The sequence below is a fragment of the Pongo pygmaeus genome, chromosome 21, assembly GCF_028885625.2.
Source record: "Pongo pygmaeus isolate AG05252 chromosome 21, NHGRI_mPonPyg2-v2.0_pri, whole genome shotgun sequence".
NCBI classification, from domain to species: Eukaryota; Metazoa; Chordata; class Mammalia; order Primates; family Hominidae; genus Pongo; species Pongo pygmaeus.
The window spans coordinates 48,925,184-48,949,963 of record NC_072394.2 but is presented as its reverse complement, the minus strand read 5'-3'; the positions used below and the strand labels follow the sequence as shown (position 1 = coordinate 48,949,963).

The 24,780-nt window shown below is 46.0% G+C and overlaps 1 protein-coding gene across 6 annotated transcripts in view; it reads left to right on the top strand.

The window, feature by feature from the left end:
* ELMO2 (engulfment and cell motility 2) overlaps positions 1-23,920 on the top strand; it is a 40,937-nt gene extending 17,017 nt beyond the window's left edge. For 3 of the 6 annotated variants that reach the window (XM_054467285.2, XM_054467288.1, XM_054467286.2), the window contains 16 exons: positions 800-981; positions 2,580-2,679; positions 3,738-3,889; positions 6,517-6,595; positions 9,707-9,757; positions 14,215-14,337; positions 14,635-14,769; positions 15,365-15,469; positions 15,565-15,673; positions 16,455-16,591; positions 18,044-18,207; positions 18,322-18,434; positions 18,554-18,661; positions 19,491-19,573; positions 21,017-21,094; positions 22,409-23,920. In XM_054467285.2, the coding sequence (XP_054323260.1) occupies positions 800-981; positions 2,580-2,679; positions 3,738-3,889; positions 6,517-6,595; positions 9,707-9,757; positions 14,215-14,337; positions 14,635-14,769; positions 15,365-15,469; positions 15,565-15,673; positions 16,455-16,591; positions 18,044-18,207; positions 18,322-18,434; positions 18,554-18,661; positions 19,491-19,573; positions 21,017-21,094; positions 22,409-22,609 (1,920 nt within the window). In that variant the 3' untranslated portion in view covers positions 22,610-23,920. Of the gene's footprint in view, positions 1-799; positions 982-2,579; positions 2,680-3,737; positions 3,890-6,516; positions 6,596-7,772; positions 7,804-9,706; positions 9,758-14,214; positions 14,338-14,634; positions 14,770-15,364; positions 15,470-15,564; positions 15,674-16,454; positions 16,592-18,043; positions 18,208-18,321; positions 18,435-18,553; positions 18,662-19,490; positions 19,574-21,016; positions 21,095-22,408 lie in introns of those variants that run through there. The other 3 variants (XM_063659099.1, XM_063659100.1, XM_054467290.2) reach the window with 2 other exon arrangements.
* Positions 23,921-24,780: the final 860 nt, after the last annotated feature.

Below are 24,780 nucleotides of genomic sequence, written 5' to 3'. Positions count from 1 at the left end.
CCATGCCCAGCTAATTTTTGTGTTTTTAGTAGAGACGGGGTTTCATCATGTTGGTCAGGTTGGTCTCGAACTCCTGACCTCGTGATCTGCCTGCCTTGGCCTCCCAAAGTGCTGGGATTACAGGTGTAAGCCACTGTGCCTGGCCAATTTTATTTTATTTTTTATCTTTGAGAGAGAGTCTTGCTCTGTTACCCAGGCTGCAGTGCAGTGGTGCAGTCCTAGTTCACTGCAGCCTTGAATTCCTGGGCTCAAGCAGTCTTCCCACCTCAGCCTCCTGAGTAGCTAGGACTACAGGTGTGCACCAACACACCTGGCTCATTTTTAAAAATTTTTTGTGGAGACAGGGTGTCACTCTGTTGTCCAGGCTGGTGTCTAACTCCTGGCCTCAAGCAGTCCTGCCTTGGCCTTTCAAAGCCTTGGGATTACAGGCATGAGCCACTGCACCCAGGCAGACAGCTTTAATAGAAAACCTTCCTCTATTAAACCAGTATCTGTTTCTCTGTGACTTACCATCGTTAGTGGGCCTCCCAGATGCCTCCAGTATTCCCTTGGTAGGAATTTTTTAAATCCATAGACCAAAGCGGTACAGAAAAGATGCAGATAACTACAGATTGGTTTTGGCATACTAATAACTCCCTGATTGATTCCACAAACATTTATTTAGCAACTCCTAAGCTGTGTGAAAAAACTAGTTCTGCCTCATGTTTGGATGTCCACAGAAGGGCCTCTGTGAGCTATCCACAGAGTAGTAACCTGCTCCAAGGAGCAGATGGCACATATCTTGTCCCTGGCCTCCTAGTCCCGGGCTGCACGCCAGCTGATGGAGAGGACCCAGTCATCCAACATGGAGACCCGGCTGGATGCCATGAAGGAGCTGGCCAAGCTCTCTGCCGACGTGACTTTCGCTACTGAGTTCATCAACATGGATGGCATCATTGTGCTGACAAGGCTCGTGGAAAGTGGAACCAAGCTCTTGTCCCAGTAAGTATGACTAAGGTCTCGTTCCAAGGACTTTGACGATTTACTACATCCCACAGAGTGTCCTAGTCTTGTTTCCCTTGAGTCAAATAAGGAGTTTATTGAATACCACCTGTGTGCAGAGCAGTGTGCCAAGCACTAGAGTCCATACCGAGAGATATAATTCCATATTGTGGTTCTAAATCGTGTAGTCTGTTTGAGCTCTCACAAATTAAATAATAGTACAAAACAGTACTGTGCCAAGTGAGCACAGTACTAGGGGCTAGAGAAGTCAGAAGGAGAGCGGTCACGTCGTGACAGACCTGTTAATTGCTGGAAATGTTTGGTCTGATGAGGGTTAGTGAGCAGATGGTCCAGTATCTCCCCGGTGTCTGTTTGTAATCATCCCCTGCTCCTCCCTCTCCAGTCACCTCCCACCCCATACACAAACACACACACACACACACACACACCAGGCCTTCCTTTGTGTTTACCACAGGTTTCAACCTACCCATTCACCATCTCCCTGCCACACTTTTGCACAGGGAGGAGGAGACCAGAACTTTGTGATACCCACAAGCATCTTCATCATACCCCAGAGTTGACATGCATGCGGTGGGCAGCTGTGCCTTATGAGCAGCAGTCAGTAAACAGGTGCTTGGAGCGTAACCTGCCAAAGAGGGAGTCAGAAATCTTAGCCCATAGATCAACTATTGAAATTGTCAGCCAAATCGAGTAACTGATCATAGATATTTGTTTTACATATTGGATCTTCCAGCTGTACTGAAGTCCTGAAGCCTTCAGCTGCCATCAGCACTGACATAGTTCTACAGTCTCCCAAGGGTGCAGGGTTAGACTGGCCTTAGTTTCACTCTCTTTAGCCTGAGGATAATAATAGTTACCTTGCAGTATTATTGTGAGAAGTATTGTTAATGAGAATGTGTCTGAACATGCTTTGTAAATAGGAATATCATCTGTTAATTCTAGAGCACTGTACAGATGTATAAAGGATTAACTGTATAAGGAGAAGAGAAAAAAGAAAACATTTTAATCCTTATTCTGTACCAGCACTAGAATAAGAGCTTTGCATACATCATCATCTTGCCGTCTCCACAACCCTGTGAGGTTAACGCTGTGAGACTAACTTGATTTTACAGAGGAAGAAATTGAATTTTGAAAAGATAAAATTTGCTTGGTTAGTAAGGTGGACAGGAACTGAACCCATCTCTTGCACTCTACTGCCTCTTGGCCCAAAGGTTAACATGGCACTTACGCTTCCTTAGGTTCCCCCAACAGGTGTTGGAGTTTGACAAAGGTCCAGTGTCTTCTTTGGTCTTGGGAAATAGATAAGTGATTCTGTGTGCCTGGGATGAAGCATATGGAGAAGGAAGATCTAATTACCCAGCAGCATTTTTTTTTTTTTTTTTTTTGCAATAGATACCTGGGCTGAATGTGCTCTACACTGGCTAGGTGTGCACACAGGCACTTACAGTTACAGTTGCATCGACTGATTTCCCATGGGGTGTTCACATTAAAATTCATCTTTTTTGTGGCTGCCCTCACACCTGTGTTTCCCGATCTGAATCTTTGTCTATTTTGTGTGTGTGTTGCACGTGTCTCAGCTACAGTGAGATGCTCGCATTCACCCTGACTGCCTTCCTAGAGCTCATGGACCATGGCATTGTCTCCTGGGACATGGTTTCAATCACCTTTATTAAGCAGGTGAGGCCTCCAACATTCTATCTTTCTCTCCTCCCTCAGCTGCCAGTTCACAGGGCTTAAGGGGAGATACAGGCAATATCGCCATTCTGGTGAGATCAGCTTTATATTCCCTGGGGCCAGATTTTTCATCCTCAGGCTCTGGTCTTCTGTGGCTTCTGAAAGATTTGCATTTTGTTATATTCTCAGGGCCTGCACTGAGATGGAACTGGACTGTCAGAACTAAATATGATCAAAGTAGAATTAGATTGTCAGTGAAACTGGGGATAAAGCCAGCCAGTCAACCAGTACTAGCCCTGAGTCTTGACCGACTTCCTGAGCTCTCTCTTCTCTTTGTATATTAAAAAAAAAATGTGCATTTCATTTATAAATTTGCCTTCTATTTACAAATCTGCAAGGTAGCCTGTTTGGATTGTCAGACTAAGTTCAGTGGGTAGGAGAGGGTACTTCTGGTTTTACCCTCCTTTCTTTTACACAAAGGAGCAGTGTCAATTCAGAAAACTGAACTAAAACCAATGAATAATATTCTGTCTGCTGCCCTAGAACTTCAGCTATCATTGGCTTAGGACACTGGGACTCCCTGACACTGGACACAAGTGAAATGACCATGTGTCAAGGATATTATAATGGGGACTGAGAAGAAGGATTAGAGTAAAAGGCTTCAAGGTCCTTTCTACCTCTCAAAGTCTAAGTGTGTTTAGGGGGAGTGTGTATCAGGGGAGGTACATGGAGAGAAAATGAGATCCCAGTATCAGTAAAATCCTCTGCTTTTTTATACCCCACTTTCTCAAACTGGAACCCTTATTTTGATAAAAAGAATTAAGCTTTTAGATTTTGAGGAAACACGATTAAGTGGATACTATAATCTGAGATTAAGGTATCCATGCCAAGGGAATCCCTGGCACATTGGCCAGGTAGCCGTAAACCAGATACCACTGTCCACCTAGCAACAGCTGCCCAAATGTGAAGCAGAGAGAGCTTCAAGGGCTAGCATCAGATGCTAAGCTTCTATCTTTCTTGGGCCCTGAGCTTCTCAATTGATGTGCCATCTCTGGGTCTAGATTGCAGGGTATGTGAGCCAGCCCATGGTGGACGTGTCAATCCTTCAGAGGTCCCTGGCCATCCTGGAGAGCATGGTCTTGAACAGCCAGAGTCTGTACCAGAAGATAGCTGAGGAAATCACCGTGGGACAGCTCATCTCACACCTCCAGGTGTGAGTAAAAGATCCTACACCTCCCTCCCTTCACTTGTCTGTCCTCTTTTCTCCTCTTATTTTAAGTCTTTCAATCCTACTCTGCTTTGCTTATATTCCAAGCTGCTGGTTGGCTTCTTCATTCGTCACCTCTTCCACACTCCTGCCAGAATTTCTCCCATCATTCAGACTTGATCATGTCATGCTCTTGCCTAAAATCCTCTGTAACTCTCTCTGCCCCTTAGGTTAAAATGAAGATTTTCCCAGTCTTCCCATACCAGGGTGGTACCAGGCAAAATTAGATGCTTTCTCACATGGGCCCAGTAGTCTCTGTACCTATGATAATTATATAAAATACTGGATTTTTATTATCTGTTGCCCATTTTGAACATAGAGCCCCCTGGAAACAGAGACCAATCATTGTTGTATCCCCTGTTTTGATTTAAGTAGAGGCTCAATTAGTACTTGTTGAATGAATGCTCACTGAACCGACGATGCACTGTGGGTGATTTGTAAGAAATATCACACAGGTGTGAGTTTGGAATATCAGTTCAAATCCAGGCTCTTCTGCATACTAGGTCTCTGCCATCAGCAAGTAACCTAGTCTTTTCTGGCCTCAGTTTCTTCATCTCTAGAATAGGTTAATCATCTTCACCTCTCACACTGTGAGGATCAAAGGAGATTTTAAAAAGGTCCAGCATAGTGGCCAACCTGGGTTAGGTATTCAGTAAATTCAGGGGCTTTTTTCCTTTATTTGTTAAGACTCTTATCACATCCTAAAACATTTTACCAGATACTGAGACCATAAGACAAATGAACCCATTGGAGCAGTGTTTCTCCCGTCTCCATTGTTTTTACTTCACTTCCAACCAACCTACACCATGTAAGGAAGCTGAACTTTGCAAAACAGCGGTGGCACTCCTGTTGATTCTCTTCTGACTGTTGTTCACTTCTGTTTTTTTTAGACATTGTCAGAATGTTGCCAGTATCCCCCACCAGTTCGAGGGGAAGTCATAGCTCCCAGATTTGGGAGTTTATAGTGGCCCTGTCTTCACTCAGCTATGCTCCCAACTTGTTTTTCCCCACTAATCCAAGTAAAAAGAAAGCACAATTATTTCTTTGCAACTCTGATTTCTCCTTGTCACTTTTAAGGAATTTTCAGCCTCAGCTTTCTTTGCTTTTCTTTTTTGAGACAGGGTCTCACTCTGCCGCCCAGGCTGGAGCGCAGTGGCATGATCATAACTCACTGCAGGCTCAAGCGATCCTCCCCATCTCAGCCTCCTAAGTAGCTGGAATCACAGGCACACTCCACAACACCTGGCTAGGTTTTTTTTTATTTTTGTAGAGACAGGGTCTCACCGTGTTGTCCAGGCTGGTCTCAAACTGTTGGGCTCAAGCAGTCCTCCCACCCCAGCCTCCTGAGTAGCTGGGACTACAGTTGTGAGTCACCATGCCTGGTCTAGCCTCAGCTTTCATACCCAGCGAGCCACCAAGGTAGATTAAGGTGAGAAGGACATTATAAACTCCAGATAGAGAATTCTGATTTTCCTGTAACCTCACATCTACCTGTCTGGTTTTTTTTTGTCTCTGAATTCGGAGTGGCCCCAGTTGCCTCCCTAGGGATGATAGGGGAACGTGGCATTTCATAGGAGCCAATACTTTCAGCCCACAGCTGTCACCAGAACTTATATGCTTTCCTATCTGGGCTGAGGGATACTTAGTGCCCTCTGTTAGACTCCCTGGGTACCATGTGACTAACCAGGAAGCCCATCAGACCCTCTGGAAAGACAGCCACGGAATGCACCCAAGACATGGCAGGTGGAGATGTCAAGTACCAGGATTGTAAGATTCCAGAGAATGATTGTAGTTATTTTGTTTGTTCATAATAAAATAAGTTTATAGTCAAAGACTTTAAAAATACAGAAAAATGCAAAAAGTAAATTATTTGCCCATGATCTCACCTCCAGACATAGCCAGTTAAACATTAGATTGAATGTCCCTGCAGTATTTTTATGCATATTTTTAACAAAATCAGGGTCTCGTTATATATACTATGTGTACCTTGATTTTTTTTAACTGAATAATACATCTTGAACATTTCTCCATGTCAAAGATTTTTCTAAAAGTGTAGTTCTAAGTCTTTTTTGCAAACTAGACACCGTTGAAAATCTGGTAACAAGTATATACTCTCACCAGTTTGGAAAAAATACCACTTAGTTGGCAAACTACATAGAATAATTTCTGTGTCATTCCTGGGGTTCACAAATACTCTAATAAGCCCATCCCTGAATCCCAGGTTAAGAATCTTTACCCTAAAACCTGACTTCTAATAACTACTTAAGATTCTCATATGTATAAACAGTTAGCTAATGTGACCATTTGGATTACTTTCCATTCTTTTTTAAGTAGTACTTTAATGAAACGCCTTGTCAGTAAATCTTGCATAGCTCTCTGATTACTGTCTTAGGATAAATTCCTATTAGTGAAATTGCTGGGTCAAGAGCATGCCCACTTTGAATGCTTTTGAGACTGAGCTCCAGATCATTATTTGCTTATAATCTGTGAGTGATTGTTTTAAACCATTTCTAAGCATCATCTTGCTGTTCAGTCTTCTAATCTCCCTCTGCCTTCTTTCTCCATTGACACAGCTCCAACCAGGAGATTCAGACCTACGCCATTGCACTGATTAATGCACTTTTTCTGAAGGCTCCTGAGGACAAACGACAGGTCTGTGGCTGCCTTTTCACATTTTTCATCTGGGCTGTTCTGAGAGAATTCTCACCCCATGCACTCTTTGCTGTGCAGACAGCACAAATCCGGCCATTTTCCCAAGAGTTCTTCCTCCTAGCTGTCTGGTCTGGAGCCCAGCAGGGTGGCTTTGCTAAGGAAGACCCAGGGAAGAACTATGAGGGGAAACCAGCTGGGTCTTAGATGAGAGCAGGGCCCTTCAAACTTTTTCCTCTAAAGGGCCAGAGAATAAATATGTTTGACTTTATGGGCCATATGGTCTATGTGATAGCTACTCAACCTTGCTATTGTAGCCAAAAGCAGCCTCAGCCAGTAGGTAAATGAATGGGTATGGCTGTCTTCCAATAAAATCTTATTTACAAAAACAGGCAACAAGCCTAATATGGCCAGAGTTTGCCAACTCCTGGGTTACAGAATCAAGAATAAGGAAGAGGAGACCCTGTGGGTACCCTGAGTCCAAGGAGTCCAATATGAATGAGATTTCACACTAAGTTTTATGTTTAAAGGTTCCCTGATGCAGATTCTAAACATCTTCCTTCCCATGTTCATTAACTGTGACATTATGCAGATAGCTCTGCCTCTGTGAACCTTAGTTTCCTCACCTGTCACATGGGAGCAACAACATCTGCCTTGTTTACCTCACAAGGATGTCCGAGGAGAAACAAGATCCCTGTTTCACAAATGAGGAAACTAACAATCAGCTGGGTGGTGGAACAAGCACTGACCTAAGAGCCGAGGGGCCTGGGACTAAGTATTCTCCCTGCTGCTGGCTAGGCAAGTGTTTGTAACCTCTTTGGGTCTCAGTTTCTCTTTCTGTAAAACGAAAGGGCCAGTTTAAATGATCTCTGACAGCCCTTCCAATACTAACATTCTAGATTTCTCTGAGAAAAGCCCAAGTGGTGTTAAAAGTAAGACATTTTAGTTCTCTGACAATCTCATGGGCTCAGTAAGATGAAATTCAAGTGGGATCATGTATATACCCAGCTCTTGGTAGCTTCTAGAGGGAAGACCAGAAGCATCTGTGGTTCTGTCTGTCTTTGTCTTTCTTGGATGGCTTGGCTCTGTTAATCTGCCTTCCCGGTCCTTGTTTGAATGTAAGCTGAAAGCTCATTCCGTCTGCTTCTCTCTGTGCTTTTGCTTTCTGCCGGCAGGACAAGCACCTTAATCCTCTAGACCTGCCTGTCACTGTAAGTAGCACTGCCATGTGGAAAGGGCACCGGCTCTTGTAGGTGGGGAAGTCAAAGCTAGGCAAGAATCTCATGGTCTGATCTAAATGTTCAGGGCATGCCAAGACCCAGGGAAAGGTTGTGTGCTGTCAATCTCCTTTGTCAGGACACTTAGGGAAGTACTGCAGATTAGAGTCACAGAAAGGATTAAGGGGGTACCTGCCCCAGGGAGTGTGGCTCCCAGCCTTCCTTTATAACTTGCCTTTGCATGGGTCTGTGGTTCAACTAGGGAAGACCAGACTCAGAAACAGCTCGTGACTTTGATCTAGACAATACCATGGATGCGTCACCTTCTTACTTGCTTTAGTGGAAGAGAAAAGGTATCCTGCCCTTTTTGGACTCTTACTAGACCGTAGGAATCTGAAAAGGTTTAGACAACCGACAAAAGGGAATTTGGATGCTCATTTCTTCGTTAGAGGGAGCTTTAGAGAGGTCAGCTTTGCGAGGAGATGAAAGGGGATAAGTGTCTCCCCCTGACACCACAGAGAAGCGTTTGGTCTAAGACCTTTATATTCTAGCTGCAGACCACTGTCAATTACTCACTTTATGAGTTGTCCACAGCAAGATTTAATCTCAGTCGACCTCCTATAGTTACCAGAGAAGTTTCTAGGCCACTGTCCTCCTCTGCTAGCCAGTACGTATTCAGAGAATGCAAAGTAAAATTTAATGTTCCTGGCAGCATCAGCCATTTGGAATATGGCTAGAAATCCAGAAGTGTGACAGAGGGGCCTTTCAGCTCTGAGAAAAATGACACAGAGCTCACAGATACTACTCCATAGGAGAGGTGTGACAGCTCCCTCAGGCCCACTGATTTAGGATTCTCTATAAAATTAAATGAAGGCAGCAGTTTAGAAAATGAAGTCATGGTAATTAACATCAGTAAGAAGTGATGGTCGACATTGGAAGGAGGAGACAAGAATTATGAAAAGCTGTCAGAAAAATTAAAGGCATTGTAATCTGGGACCATTTTGTTTATGGGAAAATAGCTTCACATCTCAATAGCTCCTCAGGGTATCACAGTGTCACAACACAGAATAATCACTGATGTTCTTTTTGATGAAGCCGACTCCTTAGCAGTGATGAAATTATCACTGTAGTTACTTCAGAAATAAAGAAATGTATATAATATGTCTTTAAAAGATTTGCATAAGAATGGTCAAAATAATGGTTCTGAGAGAACCCTTAAAGCTTTGCTCCCTGGAAGATTCATTTATGTAGGATACTTGATTTCCTGGGTGGGCTAAATAAATAAAGCATAACTATCAAAGTCTGGATCAAATATTATAAAAAAGGTGAGCCTGTTATAAAAAATTATGCAAAACACCAGACCCATTGTTCTCTAAGCCAGTTAGAACGGAATCCTAGACTACTTACTGTTGTAGAGCGTCCAGACCCCAGCTGTCTGCTGTAGGGCGGGAGGGGGTTGCTGGACCAAAGCCCTTCCTTGTTTGGAGTCAGTGCTTCACTAGAGTTCCTTCTAGCCTTAGCAGTGGGGTCTACCTGGCACGATGCATGTGGCTTAGAAACCATCACACTGCTCTGTGTCCACGTGCAATGTCCTTGTGACACAAGCGTCTCATCTTCAAGCAGTCCTCATCTCTCTTTGAAGACAGTGGAGTTGATTGTGCCATTAGGAAAGGAAATCCTATTTGAATTAATTTGCACTCACAAAAATAGGGAATGTTTCAGAGTGTAAAATACATCTGATGGTCAGTGGATTTTTGTTCATTCACCCACTTTTCATTTGGGAGGAAAAAAATTTAAGAAAGCAAAAAAGGCCCAGAATTTTGACATCACCTTCCTCTCGATAGTCACAGGTGTGTGCCTGCCACCCTGCCTTATATTTGCTTATTTTCCTCCACAGGATATGGCCAATGCATTTGCACAGAAGCATCTCCGGTCTATAATCCTGAATGTGAGTTCCTGGAACACGCTGTATTTTGTTACTATTTTGTTACTATTAACAGCAATTATTACTGTTATTGTTACTATATTATTATTGAAATTATTAATGAGTGAGGAGGACACACAGAGGAACCTTATTAATAGGTAAATACCTCTCGAACTGAAGAGCTTTTTCCCGTGATCCTCTGTGAGCAGAGTTACCTCTAGGCAGCCATCTCACCAGCAATTGCAGTGCGTCCAGGGAGGGACCAAGGCCAGCTCTACTGTTTGTTGCCCTGCAACTCCAGAATTTTTATCCAGAGGGAATATGTTAAAATAGGCACAAAGGGGGAAAATAACTCATCCAGCTGACACTGATTAAAAATCTGAATTGTGTAGGGCACTGACAGAACTAAGTAAGCAAGTGTATTTGCTCTCAAAGACCTTCTGGCCCAGTAGGAAAGACTAGTGATCATAGTGGGGTGTGATCTGGGTTTGTGGTCTAGGAAAGGATGGAGGAGGAGCAGTGATTTCTGCCTTGAAGAAGAGTGTTTCCGGAAACCTTTAGAGGAATGTCTTCAGGTGAGCCTTGGAGGATGAGTAGGCAGACCGGGAATAACAGGAATTTCAGTCAGAGGGTAGCCAGAACCCAGAAGGAGTGTGTGATTAGGCACAGAGCAAGGAGCAAGTAGGTGAGGAGGCTAGAGAGGTAGCGAGGACCAGATCAGGAAAGGTTAGTCTCATTCCTAAGGACAGCTTGAGGGCATTTAATTAAGCTTGTGAAGTAACCAGATTTGCATTTTAGAAAAAGCACATGAAAGACATGTGTTCGCTAAGGGGTGCCTGAGGGAGGAGAGCAGAGCAGGAGTTGGCAGGGGGATCTGGAAAGAGGCATAAATCCCTGTTACCACCTGTGGGGTGGAGTAGGGCTGATGTTGGGAGGTGGGGCCGGTGGGAGTGGAGGAGGAGAGCCAAGGATCTGAATTAAAAGGAGGCAACTTTGGCTGGACGCAGTGGCTCACACCTGTAATCCCAGCACTTTGGGGCTCACACCTGTAATCCCAGCGCTTTGGGAGGCTGAGGCGGGCAGATTGCCTGAGGTCAGGAGTTCAAGACCAGCCTGACCGACATGGTGAAACCTCGTCTGTACTAAAAATAACAAAAATTAGCCGGGCGTGGTGATGGGCACCTGTAATCCTAGCTACTCAGGAGGCTGAGGCAGGAGAATTGCTTGAAACCCAGGAGGTGGAGGTTGCAGTGAGCTGAGACCGGGCCATTGCGCTCTAGCCTGGGCAACAAGAGCGAAACTGTCTCAAAAAAAAAGGAGGCAACTTTATCAACTCTCAGAAACAAGGGAAACCTGGGAGACCACAGTGAAGGGAATAAAATGAAAAATTAGAAGTCAAGTTTAAGACTTAAGCTAAACATGGGCTTTGGAGTCTGCCATTTTCCAATCTTTGATCTTGAGCATTTCACATATGAGGACTAAGTGAGCTAATGTACATACTGTGCTTAGCAGGGTGTCTGGCACTCAGTAAGCACTTTGCTCGTATTGGTAGAACAGGATGCAGAGGTGATAGGATTGAAGAAGTAAGCTCTGAGCACTTGTGAAGCTGAGCAGTCAGCTGCTCTAAAATGCAGAGTCTGCCAGACTTCGCCTTGCAGAACCAGCTTCTCCCTGCTGGCTGCTTCCCTGGTCACACCCAGCTACCAGCCTGGCAGGAGGGGCCCCAAGCCCACAAGTGACAGGAGTACACAGGTTCCCACATATTCCTGCCTACACTCTTGAGCAGCTGTCCTGGTCACCCTCTTCTGCATGTGTGGGGATGAGCGCGCCCTTCTGAGGGAAATTTAATTATGTTTGAGACTTACTATTTAATCGGGTTAGAAGTTCAACTCATTTCTGGACAAAGCTTGTGAACAAGTAAAGATTTCACTATAGAAGGCAGTTCAGCATCAGGACTCAGGACTTAAGTGGCCTGGCAGGAAATGGCTAATGCATGGTCACTGGAGTCCAGGGATTTCACTGAGTCAAGCCGGAGAACTAAGACCCTGAGATACCTGACAGTCAAGTGAGACTTCAGGTAAAACCTCAAACTGTCACTCATCAGACTGGAGCTGTACTTCTTTAAGCCATTGATGCTAGGATAATTAATTACCTTCCTGCCCTGATGTTTCTTAAGTTGGAGAAAGAGAATTAAAGAGAATGAAAATCAGAATCACATTAACTTCCACCTCTATTCAAAGCTGTTTTATAAATTAGGGAGAAGAGTGAGGAGAGAGGAATAGGATAGACGAAGGTAGAGAGAGGGAGCAGTGGAGAAGAAAACCTCAGAGTGAGGCAAAGGAAGAGGTGTGGAGGGGAAAAGAAGTGGCGATGGCAGGGAAGAGCCCCTGGCCATGAGAGAGACTGGGGGGAGTGGGAAGGAAGGGAAGTTATGGGGCAGGGGACACAGAGCAGAGAACAAGAGAGTAAGGCTAGAGAGATGAAAGAAACAGTGAGACTGAGCTAAGAAGAGCGATCTCGCGCTTAAGAGACTGAGGGTGTGCCTGTGACAGGGCAGGAGCTACAGGACTGGACATGATCACCGATTCAGAGGGAAGGAGGGATGCAGGCAGAGGCCTAGTTCCAGCATGTTAGCATGTGCTATGGAAGTGCTGTCCACAATGGTGGCCACTAGTCATGTGTGGTACTTTAAATAAGTCTGTTGTGGCTGAGGACCTAATTTGTAATTTTAATTTCATTTTAAATTTAAATATCCATATGTGGCTCGTGGCTGCTGTATTAGGAAGTGCAGATCTAGAGAAACAGCTAGAAAAAGGAGAGAGCACTGGAGTCACAGTAGGGGAAGAGGTCTAGAGCAGGACCGTCCAGTGGACATAGAACCCAAACCATGCACATGATTTTAAACATTTTAGTAGCAGCATGAAAAAGGAATAGGGACATTAAGTTCAATAATATATTTTATTCAACTCATGATATCTAAAACGTTACCATTTCAACAAGTAATAAATATGAAATATTAATAAGACATTTTACATTTTCTTTTTTCCTACTAAGGCTTCAAGATCCAGTATGCGTTTATACTCACAGCACCTCTCAGTTTGGCCTAACAACATTTCATGGGCCTGGGGGCTACCAAACTGGACCTCACAGGTCTAAAGAGATTGATCTAGAGTCAGAGCAAACTCTAGGGAGAGCTGATCCAAAGTTAGAAGGAGCTTTAAAAAGATACTAAGTCAGATACCTCTCTAAAGTCAGAGCGCTCTCAAGCATTGCTATTCAGTAGAACTCTGTTAATGGAAGTGTTCCGTATCTGCATTGCTGTAGCCGCTAGCCACGGTGACTACTAAGCACTTAAAATGTGGCTGGTGCAACTAAGGAACCAAATTTTCAACTTAAATTTGTTTTAACTGATTTAAGTGCAAATAGCTGCATATGGCTAGTGGCTGCTATACTGGACAGCACAGCCCTAGAGACAGAGCTACTGAGTAGGGAAATTGAAGGACATAGTGGTGGTACATGTGGGAAATGGAGGAGAGTCTCATCTGGGCAAGAAAGAACCAAGAGGGACAGGATTCATAATGGTGGGTGAGACAGGGGGAGTGACAAATACAGGGGAGCAAGAAGGGAAGCAGGATATTGTGGGCGTGAGAACAGGATGGTGAGAGACAGGAATGTAATCAAGGGTTGATCAGTTAGGACAGACAGAGGGAGACATAGCATGCAAGAGAAAGACAGAGACAGAACATGAGACAGGACCAGGGGACCTAAAGTAGGGGGTGGGCATCAGAGGGACAGAGGAGGAGGTGATGAACCGACAGGGGAATGTGGGGGCACAGAGACAGTGGGGAGGGAGAGGGACATGGTGTGGGCGGCACAGGGAGCAGGGACAGAGTGATAGGAGAGAGGAGAGGACAAGTGAGAGGAAGGAAGGAAGGAGACGGCCGTGGGAGGGAGCTGGTGGGAGAGTGAACTGTTCCTCCTTTGTGTTGCTATCTCAGTATCATTGAAAGAAAATGGCCTTTCCCAAAGCCTCTCTGCTGGGTGAAGCCATCCGAAACATTTTATTTTTCTAAGGGAAAAACAACTCTGCCTCCATGCACACCATCCATTGTTTTGCATTTAGTAGGCCTGTGAAATGCCTGATTGGAGGAAGGTCCAGCCCCCAATGTTCTGTATCATAGCCTTGATGGAGTAGCCTCCCCCGTTTCTGGTGTGGTTGGGTATAGCCCCTGCCTTCACTCTGCTTCCCCTGCCCAGGGGAATGCAGAGGAAGGGATGGCGCCTTTCAGGCCTGCAGTGAGTCATCTCTGCCTGAACCAAGCCCATTCATGCTCCATTGCTTTCTAGAATATGAAGTCCTCGTGTGTGGGAGGAAAGCTCTGTTCCCTTCCCAGCATACATTTCTTTTCCTTAGCATGGATGTGGCCCTTCAATAAAAGAGATCAGTTTAGTCCCCTGCTCCCTGCCTGTGCTTTTTCTAGCATGTGATCCGAGGGAACCGGCCCATCAAAACTGAGATGGCCCATCAGCTGTATGTCCTTCAAGTCCTAACCTTTAACCTTCTAGAAGAAAGGATGATGACCAAGATGGACCCCAATGACCAGGTAGGTGCTAAGTGGGGCAGCTGTTTTCTCATGGCTGTGGTGCAGTCCAGCCGTAGTCTATGTGCCAGGCACTGTGCTTGGTCTTTGTCTGCAGAAGTAGTTTGCATCTGCCCTAGAAAATCTAGCATGATCTGCACCATGAGCCAAGCCCAATTCTGTCCTGCTGTGGTAGAGGTGATGCCTCCTAAGGGATTGATTGGAGCCAGAGTTTGGCCCAGAAAAGCCTGAGCCACTGTTTCTTTTCCTTGCTCCCTTGGTTAGCTGATTCACCTGCTGACTGTCTGTTTCACCTCGCAGGCTCAAAGAGACATCATATTTGAACTGAGGAGGATTGCATTTGATGCAGAGTCTGATCCTAGCAATGCCCCTGGGAGTGGGACCGAAAAACGCAAAGCCATGTACACAAAGGACTACAAAATGCTGGGATTTACCGTAAGTACCTCAGAGCATAGACGGTGGTAGGCCCTCTCCCCTGATGGGAAGTCAATGGTCCCACCTAGACAGAGCCCTGACAACCAACCCCATGGTGGCCCTGGAATAGATGACAGTTAGGAAGCTGGTGGAGCTTTAATGCTTGCTTTGCTTTGTTGATGGTGAGTCTGTGAGTTTATGTGCAAAGTTTGGCCCTGTGAAACGAATCCATCTGTAGGGGGGTTGCGGTCAGCTAGAGTGGGTAGAGAGGGGACCTGTCCTCTTACCCAAACTGCTAGGTTCTTTGCAAAGCTAGTGTGAATATTTTGTGATAGAGTAGGGCTTGAGGATGGGGTTAACTGGAAGAAGTATTTCTTGCATACCTACTCAGTGTGCAGCAGCATGCGAAGTAGGTTCTGGGATGCATGGTGAGGCAGCCACCATCCAGCACTCAAGAGCTCACAGTTCAGTGGTGGTGTTGGGTGTGAAAAGAGCTAGGACAGAGGTGGGTGCTGAGTGGTAGCAGCATCAAGAGGAGAGACGAGAGGGCATCCCCTCAGGTCCCTGCACACACAGAGACTGCCGCATCTCAAATTGGGTGTCTTTATTTCTCTAGAACCACATCAATCCAGCCATGGACTTTACCCAGACTCCTCCTGGAATGCTGGCCTTGGACAACATGCTGTACTTGGCTAAAGTCCACCAGGACACCTACATCCGGGTAAAGGCAGGGGAGCTGGCCTTCTCAGTCCTGGTGCCACATCTCCTGCCTTCCTCCTTCATCTCCCTAATCCTCCCTTTCTCTTCCCCCCACAGATTGTCTTGGAGAACAGTAGCCGGGAAGACAAACATGAATGCCCCTTTGGCCGCAGTGCCATTGAGCTCACCAAAATGCTCTGTGAAATCCTGCAGGTTGGGGAACTACGTAAGTCTCTGCAGCTCCCTCCTCTTCAGCCATTTGTTGTCATCAAGAGCTCAGTGAGACTCGAAATTATAAACAGTTACATGTCAGTGGGGTTGGGCGTGGTGGTTCACACCTGTAATCTCAGCACTTTGGGAGACTGAGGCAGGAGGATCACTTGAGCCCAGGAGTCCAAAACCAGTCTGGGCAACATAGTGAGACCCCATCTCTAAAAACAAAAAAAAATTCAAAAAATTAGCCAGCTGATAGTGCATGCCTCTGGTCCCAACTACTCAGGAAGCTAAGGCAGGAGGATTGCTGTGTCAAGGCTATAGTGAGCATAGTCTTGCCACTGCATTCCAGCCTGGGCGACAGAGTGAGACTCTATCTTAAAAAAAAAAAAAGAAAAAAAAAAAGATGTCAGTGGGACCAGACAACCTTAGGTGGGTTTTTAATTTTGTTTTTTGTTTTAAATCACTGAATCAGCTGATAATTCCATCTTATCCTTATTTATGGGAATCATGGTTGTTGCTTTGTTTGAACTGGCAATTTGAATCATATTCCAAAGCTACCCCATGCCTGTGGGTAAGGGCTGGCTGAGTCTGTAACAGGGTAGAGGGAAGGCAAGAAAATGCACCCTGAAGAAAGCTAAGGAAGTGAGAAACGCCCATCCCACACTCCCTGTTAACTGCGCTCCTTGGTCTGCTGTTGTTCCTCGGGACTTTGGTGCAAAATTTCCAGACATGAGCTCCCAGGCCCTTGTGGACAGAGGCTTCATCTTCTCCCTGTTTTTTCGCTTCTACAGCAAATGAAGGACGCAATGACTACCACCCGATGTTCTTTACCCATGACCGAGCCTTCGAAGAGCTCTTTGGAATCTGCATCCAGCTGTTGAACAAGACCTGGAAGGAGATGAGGGCAACAGCAGAGGACTTCAACAAGGTCAGTGTCTCCGGGCTGCTCTAAGGCCCACGGGAGGAGACCATCACACGACAGCCTCTGACAGCTGGCTGGCACCTGGAGAATCCCTGAGCTGGAAAAGCAGCTTGGTCTGCAGAGCTGAGTCACAAGACTGAGGCATTGGGGAGTCTTAGCCCCATCTGGTTGTTGCTCCCTCTGTGACCTTGAGCTTGTCTTCCACTTGGTGCCATAGGCCCTCATTTGTCCATAGAAGTTAGCACCTGTCCCTCCCGTCCTCCAGAGAGGTCAGGAGGATAAGCGTTAGAAGACTCACTGTGGTTTATTGAGTGCTTACTGTGCAGGTACTGCTGTAGTTTTGTGAACTGGGAATGTTAGGAGAGAGAAGAGTGGACTGGCATGATGTGCACACCCTGGGTACTTAATCGATAGTTATCCCTCGGTGCTTTCAGTCCCCACTCTATGCAGAGCACTGTTGTGCCAGGCCCTCAAAAGCTGATCATCTAGGGGTCGAGTGTTTTGAAGTTGATGATCTCATCATAAAAAATCTGGAAAGTATAAAGAATAAAAAGTTACCTGTATTTACACCATCCAGTGACAAACATTTTTGTTTTCCTCTAGTCTTTTTTTTTCCCTACAGGTTTTTCCTTCATTAGCAAGATCATACTGCACATGCAGTGTGGTATCCTGTTGTTTTCTTTTAACAGTTGTTTTAAGGGGACCAATGCATTTTTTTAAAACACCACAGCGTGCCAGGCACTGCACTTGCCTTTCACGTGGTGTTTCATATTCTTTTTTTGTTTGTTTGTTTTTTTGAGACGGAGTTTCACTCTTGTCACCCAGGCTGGAGTGCAGTGGCACTGTCTCGGCTCACTGCAACCTCCACCTCCGAGGTTGAAGTGATCCTTCTACTTCAGCCTCCCGAGTAGCTGGGACTACAGGCGTGAGCCATCACACCTGGCTAATTTTTGTATTTTTAGTAGAGACAGGGTTTCACCATGTTGGCCAGGCTGGTCTCAAACTCCTGACCTCAGGTGATCCGCCTACCTCAGCCTCCCAAAGCATGAGCTACTGCAACCGGCTGGTATCTCATATTCTTTATGGCAACACCTATCAGGAGATGTGTCTTCCTTTCTCTCAGTTTAGAGATGAGTAGATGCACACCTAAGAATGTTAAGTGACTTGCTGAAGGGACAGAGTCAAGATGTGAACCCATTTCTTTCTGACTACAAAAATTCATGCTCATTTCCCCACACCATTGACCAATTGAAATATATGGGAAATAAAGTGTCTATCAGTGTCAGTCATGTGACCTGAATAACCATCTAAGAAGGTATACCTTACTCACCCAGCAGATGTCTGTAGTGCCTGCCCTGCTCAAGACCCTGGGGCAGGAAAGAGCCTTGGTGCTCCATAATAGGCCTGTCCATTTCTCAAGAGTAGTGGTGTGAGTTGGCTGGGTTCTTCTCCTCTTAGGTTATGCAAGTCGTCCGAGAGCAAATCACTCGAGCTTTGCCCTCCAAACCCAACTCTTTGGATCAGTTCAAGAGCAAACTGCGTAGCCTGAGTTACTCTGAGATTCTACGACTGCGCCAGTCTGAGAGGATGAGTCAGGATGACTTCCAGTCCCCGCCAATTGTGTAAGTTCCGTCTCAGGGGAGGCTGGCGGGGGAGGTGGCTGCCAGCTCTGCTTTCCTTCCAGGGCTCCACTGTCCCCATGACCTTCCGCTCACTCCAGTGTGTGTCCGCCCCAGGGAGCTGAGGGAGAAGATCCAGCCCGAGATCCTTGAGCTGATCAAGCAGCAGCGCCTGAACCGGCTCTGTGAGGGCAGCAGCTTCCGAAAGATTGGGAACCGCCGAAGGCAAGGTGAGAGGAGACGGGGCAATCCTTGGTGCCGGGAAGAGCCTGCCTGGATGGCCCCTTTCGTGCCCAGGCCTTTCCCAGTACTGTCGTTGCTCACCTGTTTGGCTTCCCTTGTGTTCCAGAACGGTTCTGGTACTGCCGGTTGGCACTGAACCACAAGGTCCTTCACTATGGTGACTTGGATGACAACCCACAAGGGGAGGTGACATTTGAATCCCTGCAGGAGAAAAGTAGGTTCATTTCTCTGTTGATGTGTCATGGTCGCTGGACTTGTCAGGAGACAGGAGTTCTAGTCCAGCTGTTTCTAGCTGATCATCTGGGCTTGTACCTGTTACCTCTCTGGACCTGTTTCCTTATCTGTCAGCGATTTCCTCTACCTGGCCTACTCAGTGGGGTGGTTTGGAGAAATAATGAGTTCACAGGTGTGAATGTGTTGTGTAGATTGTAAAGGGTGGTACATGACTAAGTCGAAAGGCAGTAGTTAAGAGGAGAAGCTGTGAAGCCAGACTGCCCACATTCAAATCCTGGCTTTGCTCCTAATTAACTTGACTTCTAATTAATTGCAAGTTAGTTCTCCCCTCTGCCTTGGTTTCTTCTCCTGTAAAGTGGGAATAATAGCCACACTTTCCTCCTAAGAGGATTGCATGAGTAATGTATGCAAAGCACTTAGAAGAGTGGTTGGCAGGTAGTCAGCATAACTGTTAGCAGCTGCCACTGCTGTTGGCGATGATGATGGCATCATCGCCATTATTGTGAAGGAGAGGGGAAGGGAGTCACCAAGGTCCTGTTCTTTGGGGATATAAATCCAAGAGCCCTGAAGTGACCCTCAATTAGCTTTGACACAGCCTCACTGGGCTGGGTCTACAGGAGTGACCAAGAAGGAGGGAACAGTACAAGGCCACCCTCCCCACCACCCTCACTGAGCTCATACAGCAGCCCTTGGAGTTTGGGGCTGAGGCTTCCTATGCATCTGCCCCAGTACCTCCCTTCCAGCACTGATGCAGGCACTGACCAGCTTGCAGCATGAACTTCCAGAGACTAATTCTCATTATTTATCAGTTCCTGTTGCAGACATTAAGGCCATTGTCACTGGGAAAGATTGTCCCCACATGAAGGAGAAAAGTGCTCTGAAACAGAACAAGGTGAGTAGAGAGGCCAGTTTGAGTAGCTGGCCCAGTGATACTTGGAGAGTGCCATTGGTGGTGGTTTTTTCCAGGTGCATTCTTGGCGTCTTCCCCTCTCTATTCCTGAATGTTTTATTAAGAATCTTGAACATACACAAAAATAGATGGAACCTCTGTATACACATGACTCAGACTCAGCAATCATGGCCAGTTCTGCCCATCCACTTGTTTCTCTCCTTTATCGCTTTGAAGAAAATCCCAAGTATCACACTGTTTCATCTGTAAATATTTAGTGTACATCGTATAGTGTATAACATTGCCACCAGTCCATTAGCACACATAATGGGAAATGAAAGTAGTTATTTCAGATCAAATATTCCACTGATATTGACTTTCTACCAATTGTCTTATAAATGTCATAATTTCTCTACAGATATATATTTATATGGACACACACACACACACACACACATACACCCATCTTGTCTAAACCAGAGTCTAAGACTGGTCTTTTAAGTTTCTTAATTCATTAAGTTCTCCCGCCCCCCGTCCCCCACCATCTTTTCCTTTGCAGTTTATTAGGTGAAGAACCAGATTGCTTGTTCGGTAGTTTCCTAGCATCTGAATTTTGCTGATTGTTTCCCCGTGGTACAGTTTAACTTGTTCCTCTGTCCCAGATGTGTAAATTGGCAGAGGGATCTAGAGGTTTGATCCAGTTCAGGTTTAACTTTTTTTCTGGCCAATGTCTTCAGTGGTATTATGTTCTATCAAGAGGCACATAATGTCTGGTGGTCTCTCCTTTTGTGATATTAGCAGACTGTTGAAGCTCAGTGCCTCATTCCATTAGTCAACTAAGGTTTCCAAACTCATGATATTTTGATGCAGTCATTGCTTTTCATTTACGAGCTGAACCATGAAACTTGCCCTTATCTACTATTGGTTTCCCAGTGGTACAGTTTATATAGGAAACGAGAATAAATGCTGATTCTTCTTTTATGTACTTACTTTCAAAATAATGAGTTAGTTCCTTGGTATCATGCAACAGTGACCAGTTTTGTGTGTGTGTGTGTTTTGTTTTGTTTTTTAATTTTTAAGACATTCCTATGCCAAATACAGCATGATAGAAGTTGTTAGTCATCTTGGTAATATAAAAACTTTTAGGATAACTTACAGTCATGGATCGTGACCTTCCAGGGTTCTGAGTGTTGAAAATGACTTTTTTCCAGTCTTAAAAATATCACAACATCTTTGATGTGACTTGGGCAGGGAATGGGTAAGTTAAGGTTGATTTATGCTGGGCCTCATCTCCAGCCACACTTGTGGCTGCCTAGGAGCATTGATGACATTCGTCTGAATCAGCTTGTTTGGTGATGATGCCGAGTCACTAGGACTTTGGCCAAGATCTTGATGTGCAGACCCCAGGCTGTTCCATCGCTCTAATTTAAACCCTTTCCCCTTTAGGAGGTGTTGGAATTGGCCTTCTCCATCCTGTATGACCCTGATGAGACCTTAAACTTCATTGCACCTAATAAATATGAGGTGAGCAGTGTGGTGCTGCCTTGGACAACAGAGCCATTTCTGTAACTCTTCAGTTGGTGGCAAGAATGAGCAAAACAGGAAAGTCCCCTGTGGTGGGTGGCTGCAGTGTATCTTGAAGCCTAGGAAGGCTTCGAGAAGAAGGTGGCGTTTCAATAGGATGGGAATGTCTCAGGAGGAGCTGTGGTTGGAGGGGCACCCAGATGAAGCAGCAGGTATCATCACATAACGCTGGACCTGAGGTTCCTCCAGGCGCATTGGGTGGCTGCCAAGGATCTGTCACACTCTGGATTGTTTATCTGTGAGCTGGGCTCTCCACATTACTCTTCAGCAGCAGCCATAGGTTGTCATTACAAAGATAAGGTCAACTAGGAATGACTCATTTACCTGGGACTGGGAAAATTCTCCCCTTTTCAGTTTCTCTGTGGTCAGCTACCCAAGAGAACTTGACAGATCCTTCCTCCTAGGGGTTCCTGGTCACATGTTGTAGTGGATCCAGTGTGGACTTTGAAGCCAGATGGAACTGGTCCTTCTGACAAGGGCCCTGTAGTTCCATCTGCAGCACTGGAAGATACTAGATATTAAATGAGTGATTGCATTTGAGACCCTACGTGCCTGGTGAGCTCTGAGAGCCATCACTGGGAACTAGAGGTGGGACTTCTGGAAGAGGAGACACTTGGGCAGGGCCTGAGCTGCTGCTAGTGGAATTTTGTTGAGAGGAAATGAAGAACAAGCAAGTGGGGAACCAGGTGAGCAACGGTGTGGAAAAAGGAAAATGGCAGCAGAGTCAGGGAGCGGTGGGATCAGAAGGCTTCCTGGTTACCCCCTCTTAGCATGAGACCCACCAGTTCCATTTCTTTAGTATTTACTCTTTAATATGTATTGACTGGATTATTTTTAATTTTTTTTTTCCGGAGGGGAGACAAAATTGAGATCCCACAGTGACTTCTGTTTGTGTCTTGCTTCTTTTCACTTAATACATATTTCCCTTCTCTCGCTTCTGATTTTGGGGTAACTTCAGGTAGATGATGCCCCAGTACTCAGATCTCATTTTGCTGTATTCATGCATTGCATTTTTAGGTTCTATTTCATATTATTGTAAGGAGTTGTAATATAAAACCCCTTATAAAAACCAGATCTCTTGAGAAAGTGAAGGATCACCTCCTAAGTTATCTTTGCTATCATTCCAAATCAGTTTTGCCTATACTGATTAGTTCCAAAAGGAACTGTTGTGAGCCCCATCAGAAAAGAGACCTTGGCAGGATCTCCTGCTGACCAGGGGTCACAATGTGACATTTTGCAACTTGCTCCCCACAGTACTGCATCTGGATTGACGGCCTCAGTGCCCTTCTGGGGAAGGACATGTCCAGCGAGCTGACCAAGAGTGACCTGGACACCCTGCTGAGCATGGAGATGAAGCTGCGGCTCCTGGACCTGGAGAACATCCAGATTCCCGAAGCCCCACCCCCCATCCCCAAGGAGCCCAGCAGCTATGACTTTGTCTATCACTATGGCTGAGCCTGGAGCCAGAAACGACGGTACCCAGGAGAAGGGATTTTGGGCCCAGGAGAAACACTTACAGTCTGGTGCCTTGTCTTTTGCTTGTACAGAATCTGTAGTGATTTTGGTGGCCAGTAAATGCCAGCCATTTCTCAAACCCACCTCGGACCACCCAGAGTTTCCTCTTGGTCCTTGTCTACTAAGAGTCATGAAGGCAGGGTGCTCTGCCCACTCCATCACCATGAAGCCTGGGATTGGGCCATGAGGAACAAACAGCAGATGCCCTTGCCTTCCAGTCCAAGAAACTGCTTCTTGAAATGGATTTAACAACAGCCACTCACCTTTTCCTCCTGAGCCTGCTCTCTGATCAGCTGGATCCCCAAGTGAGCAAGAGCTGGCCCAGGAAAGGCTGCCTGCAGAGGACAAGTGTGCTGGGCGTGTTGACAGCCTTGGAGTGACTACCTGTATCTTAGATCTGAGTACAAGCCTGAGGCCTTTGCTTTTGTCTTTTTTGATGAGGGCTCACTCCAGCTTCATATGGTGCCAAGATGTTGCTGCTTCTGAGGTTGGCTCTAACATCTCTGGTCTTTAGAGCCACCAGATCTCTCTGGCCCATACAGATATCAGAGCAGACAGAAATTTCTCCCTGCAAGCACTCAGTCTCATCCCGGCAAGTCAAAGACCTCCTGGCCAAGTCCTGCCCTCTTAAGTCTCCAGGAACGCTGCAGGGAAAACCCAGCTGAGGCCTGGGCCTAGACTGTGGTGAGGTCACTAGATTCTACCCCTCTCCCCCCAACATTAATACCTTTTCCTTCCTCAGAGAGAAATCTCCCCTAACCTGAATTGCAGCCCCCTCCAGTTTGCTTTCCTTTGGCCTTCCAGACCCCAGGAAGTTTGCCTTCCCTTCCTAGCGCTATGATTTCTGCCATTGGCCATGATTTCAGGGAGCTGGCTGAGGCCGGCTGAGGCTACACCTGTGCCAGTGGGGCTTCCCTGGTGCTGCAGCACTTGTAAACCACACACACAGCCTCTCTCCCTGGACATATGTTAGCACATTGGCATTCAGTATTGGTGGCCTGGCATGGTAGGTACTACCCAATGAAGAGTGTACTATATATTTTCATTACTATAGGCCATACTTATACAGACGTGTATATATATTTATATAAGATCTACCTATCTTAGGATGGAACCTTGGGGAAAAATAAAATTGAGGGGAAGTAAAAAGTATGTAACACTTCCAGTTGTGAGCCAAGATTGTAACCAGAGAGCAGCCAGGAGCTTCCTGTCAGTAACCATGTTTTCAATAAATACTCTTTCATGTATAAACTGTGGTTCCTGTTAACAGCTGTTTGTCTGTACTTGCCCCCTGCCCAATGGTGAAGATTTCACCTTGACAAGACTTGATCTCTGTGTGTCTGGGAGACTCTGGAGAGCTCCAGCTGGAGCACTTAGTCACCTTCCAAGAGTCCCTTCCTCCTCATCATTCGCTCCTCCCACACATACACACACACAGACACACACCTGCTGGTTAAGAGTGTTCACAGATTGCTGCACTGGGACAAAGTGTTTTCTGCTCAACCCTGCCGGGTACAGCAGGGTAAGGCATACTGTACACCCCCATGAACACATCCTCCCTCTTCTCCCTGCCAGGGACACAGCCAGGGAACAGCTCGAGTACTTGTGCCTTACAAAGAAGACACGCTCTTTACCCTGTATGTTGCCTGTGCTTAGTGCCCAGCCTTCCAGCTGGTGTTTTAGGCTGTTGCTCCAAACCTTGGCCTTGGTAGCTGGGAGACTTAAATGTGGGTGGTGATGAAAATAGATACTTTCTCTTGCCTCTGAGAGAGAAGGGTGTGAGGACAAGCTCTTTCAAAAGGCACAGAAAGTGCATGCAATACAAGCCTTGAGGACTGAATAAAGCCAAGACCTTGGGCAGTGATGGGTACCATTGTAGGTGCTTGGTAAGCACTGAATGAACTAATGCCTGCATGATGCCAGCTGGCGGCGGTGAAAGCCGCAGTTTACATAAAACACTGCTTACACTCTGGCCTTGAGCCTTCTGTTCAGAGGGGCCAGGGATCCCAGCTGAGTCACTTGTAAGGATCCATGTTTGCAGCTGGTCTTACTGCCAGAGAGCCCAGGAGGAGGCTAGAGGAGGGCAAAAGGCACAAAACTGGGTCTGAATG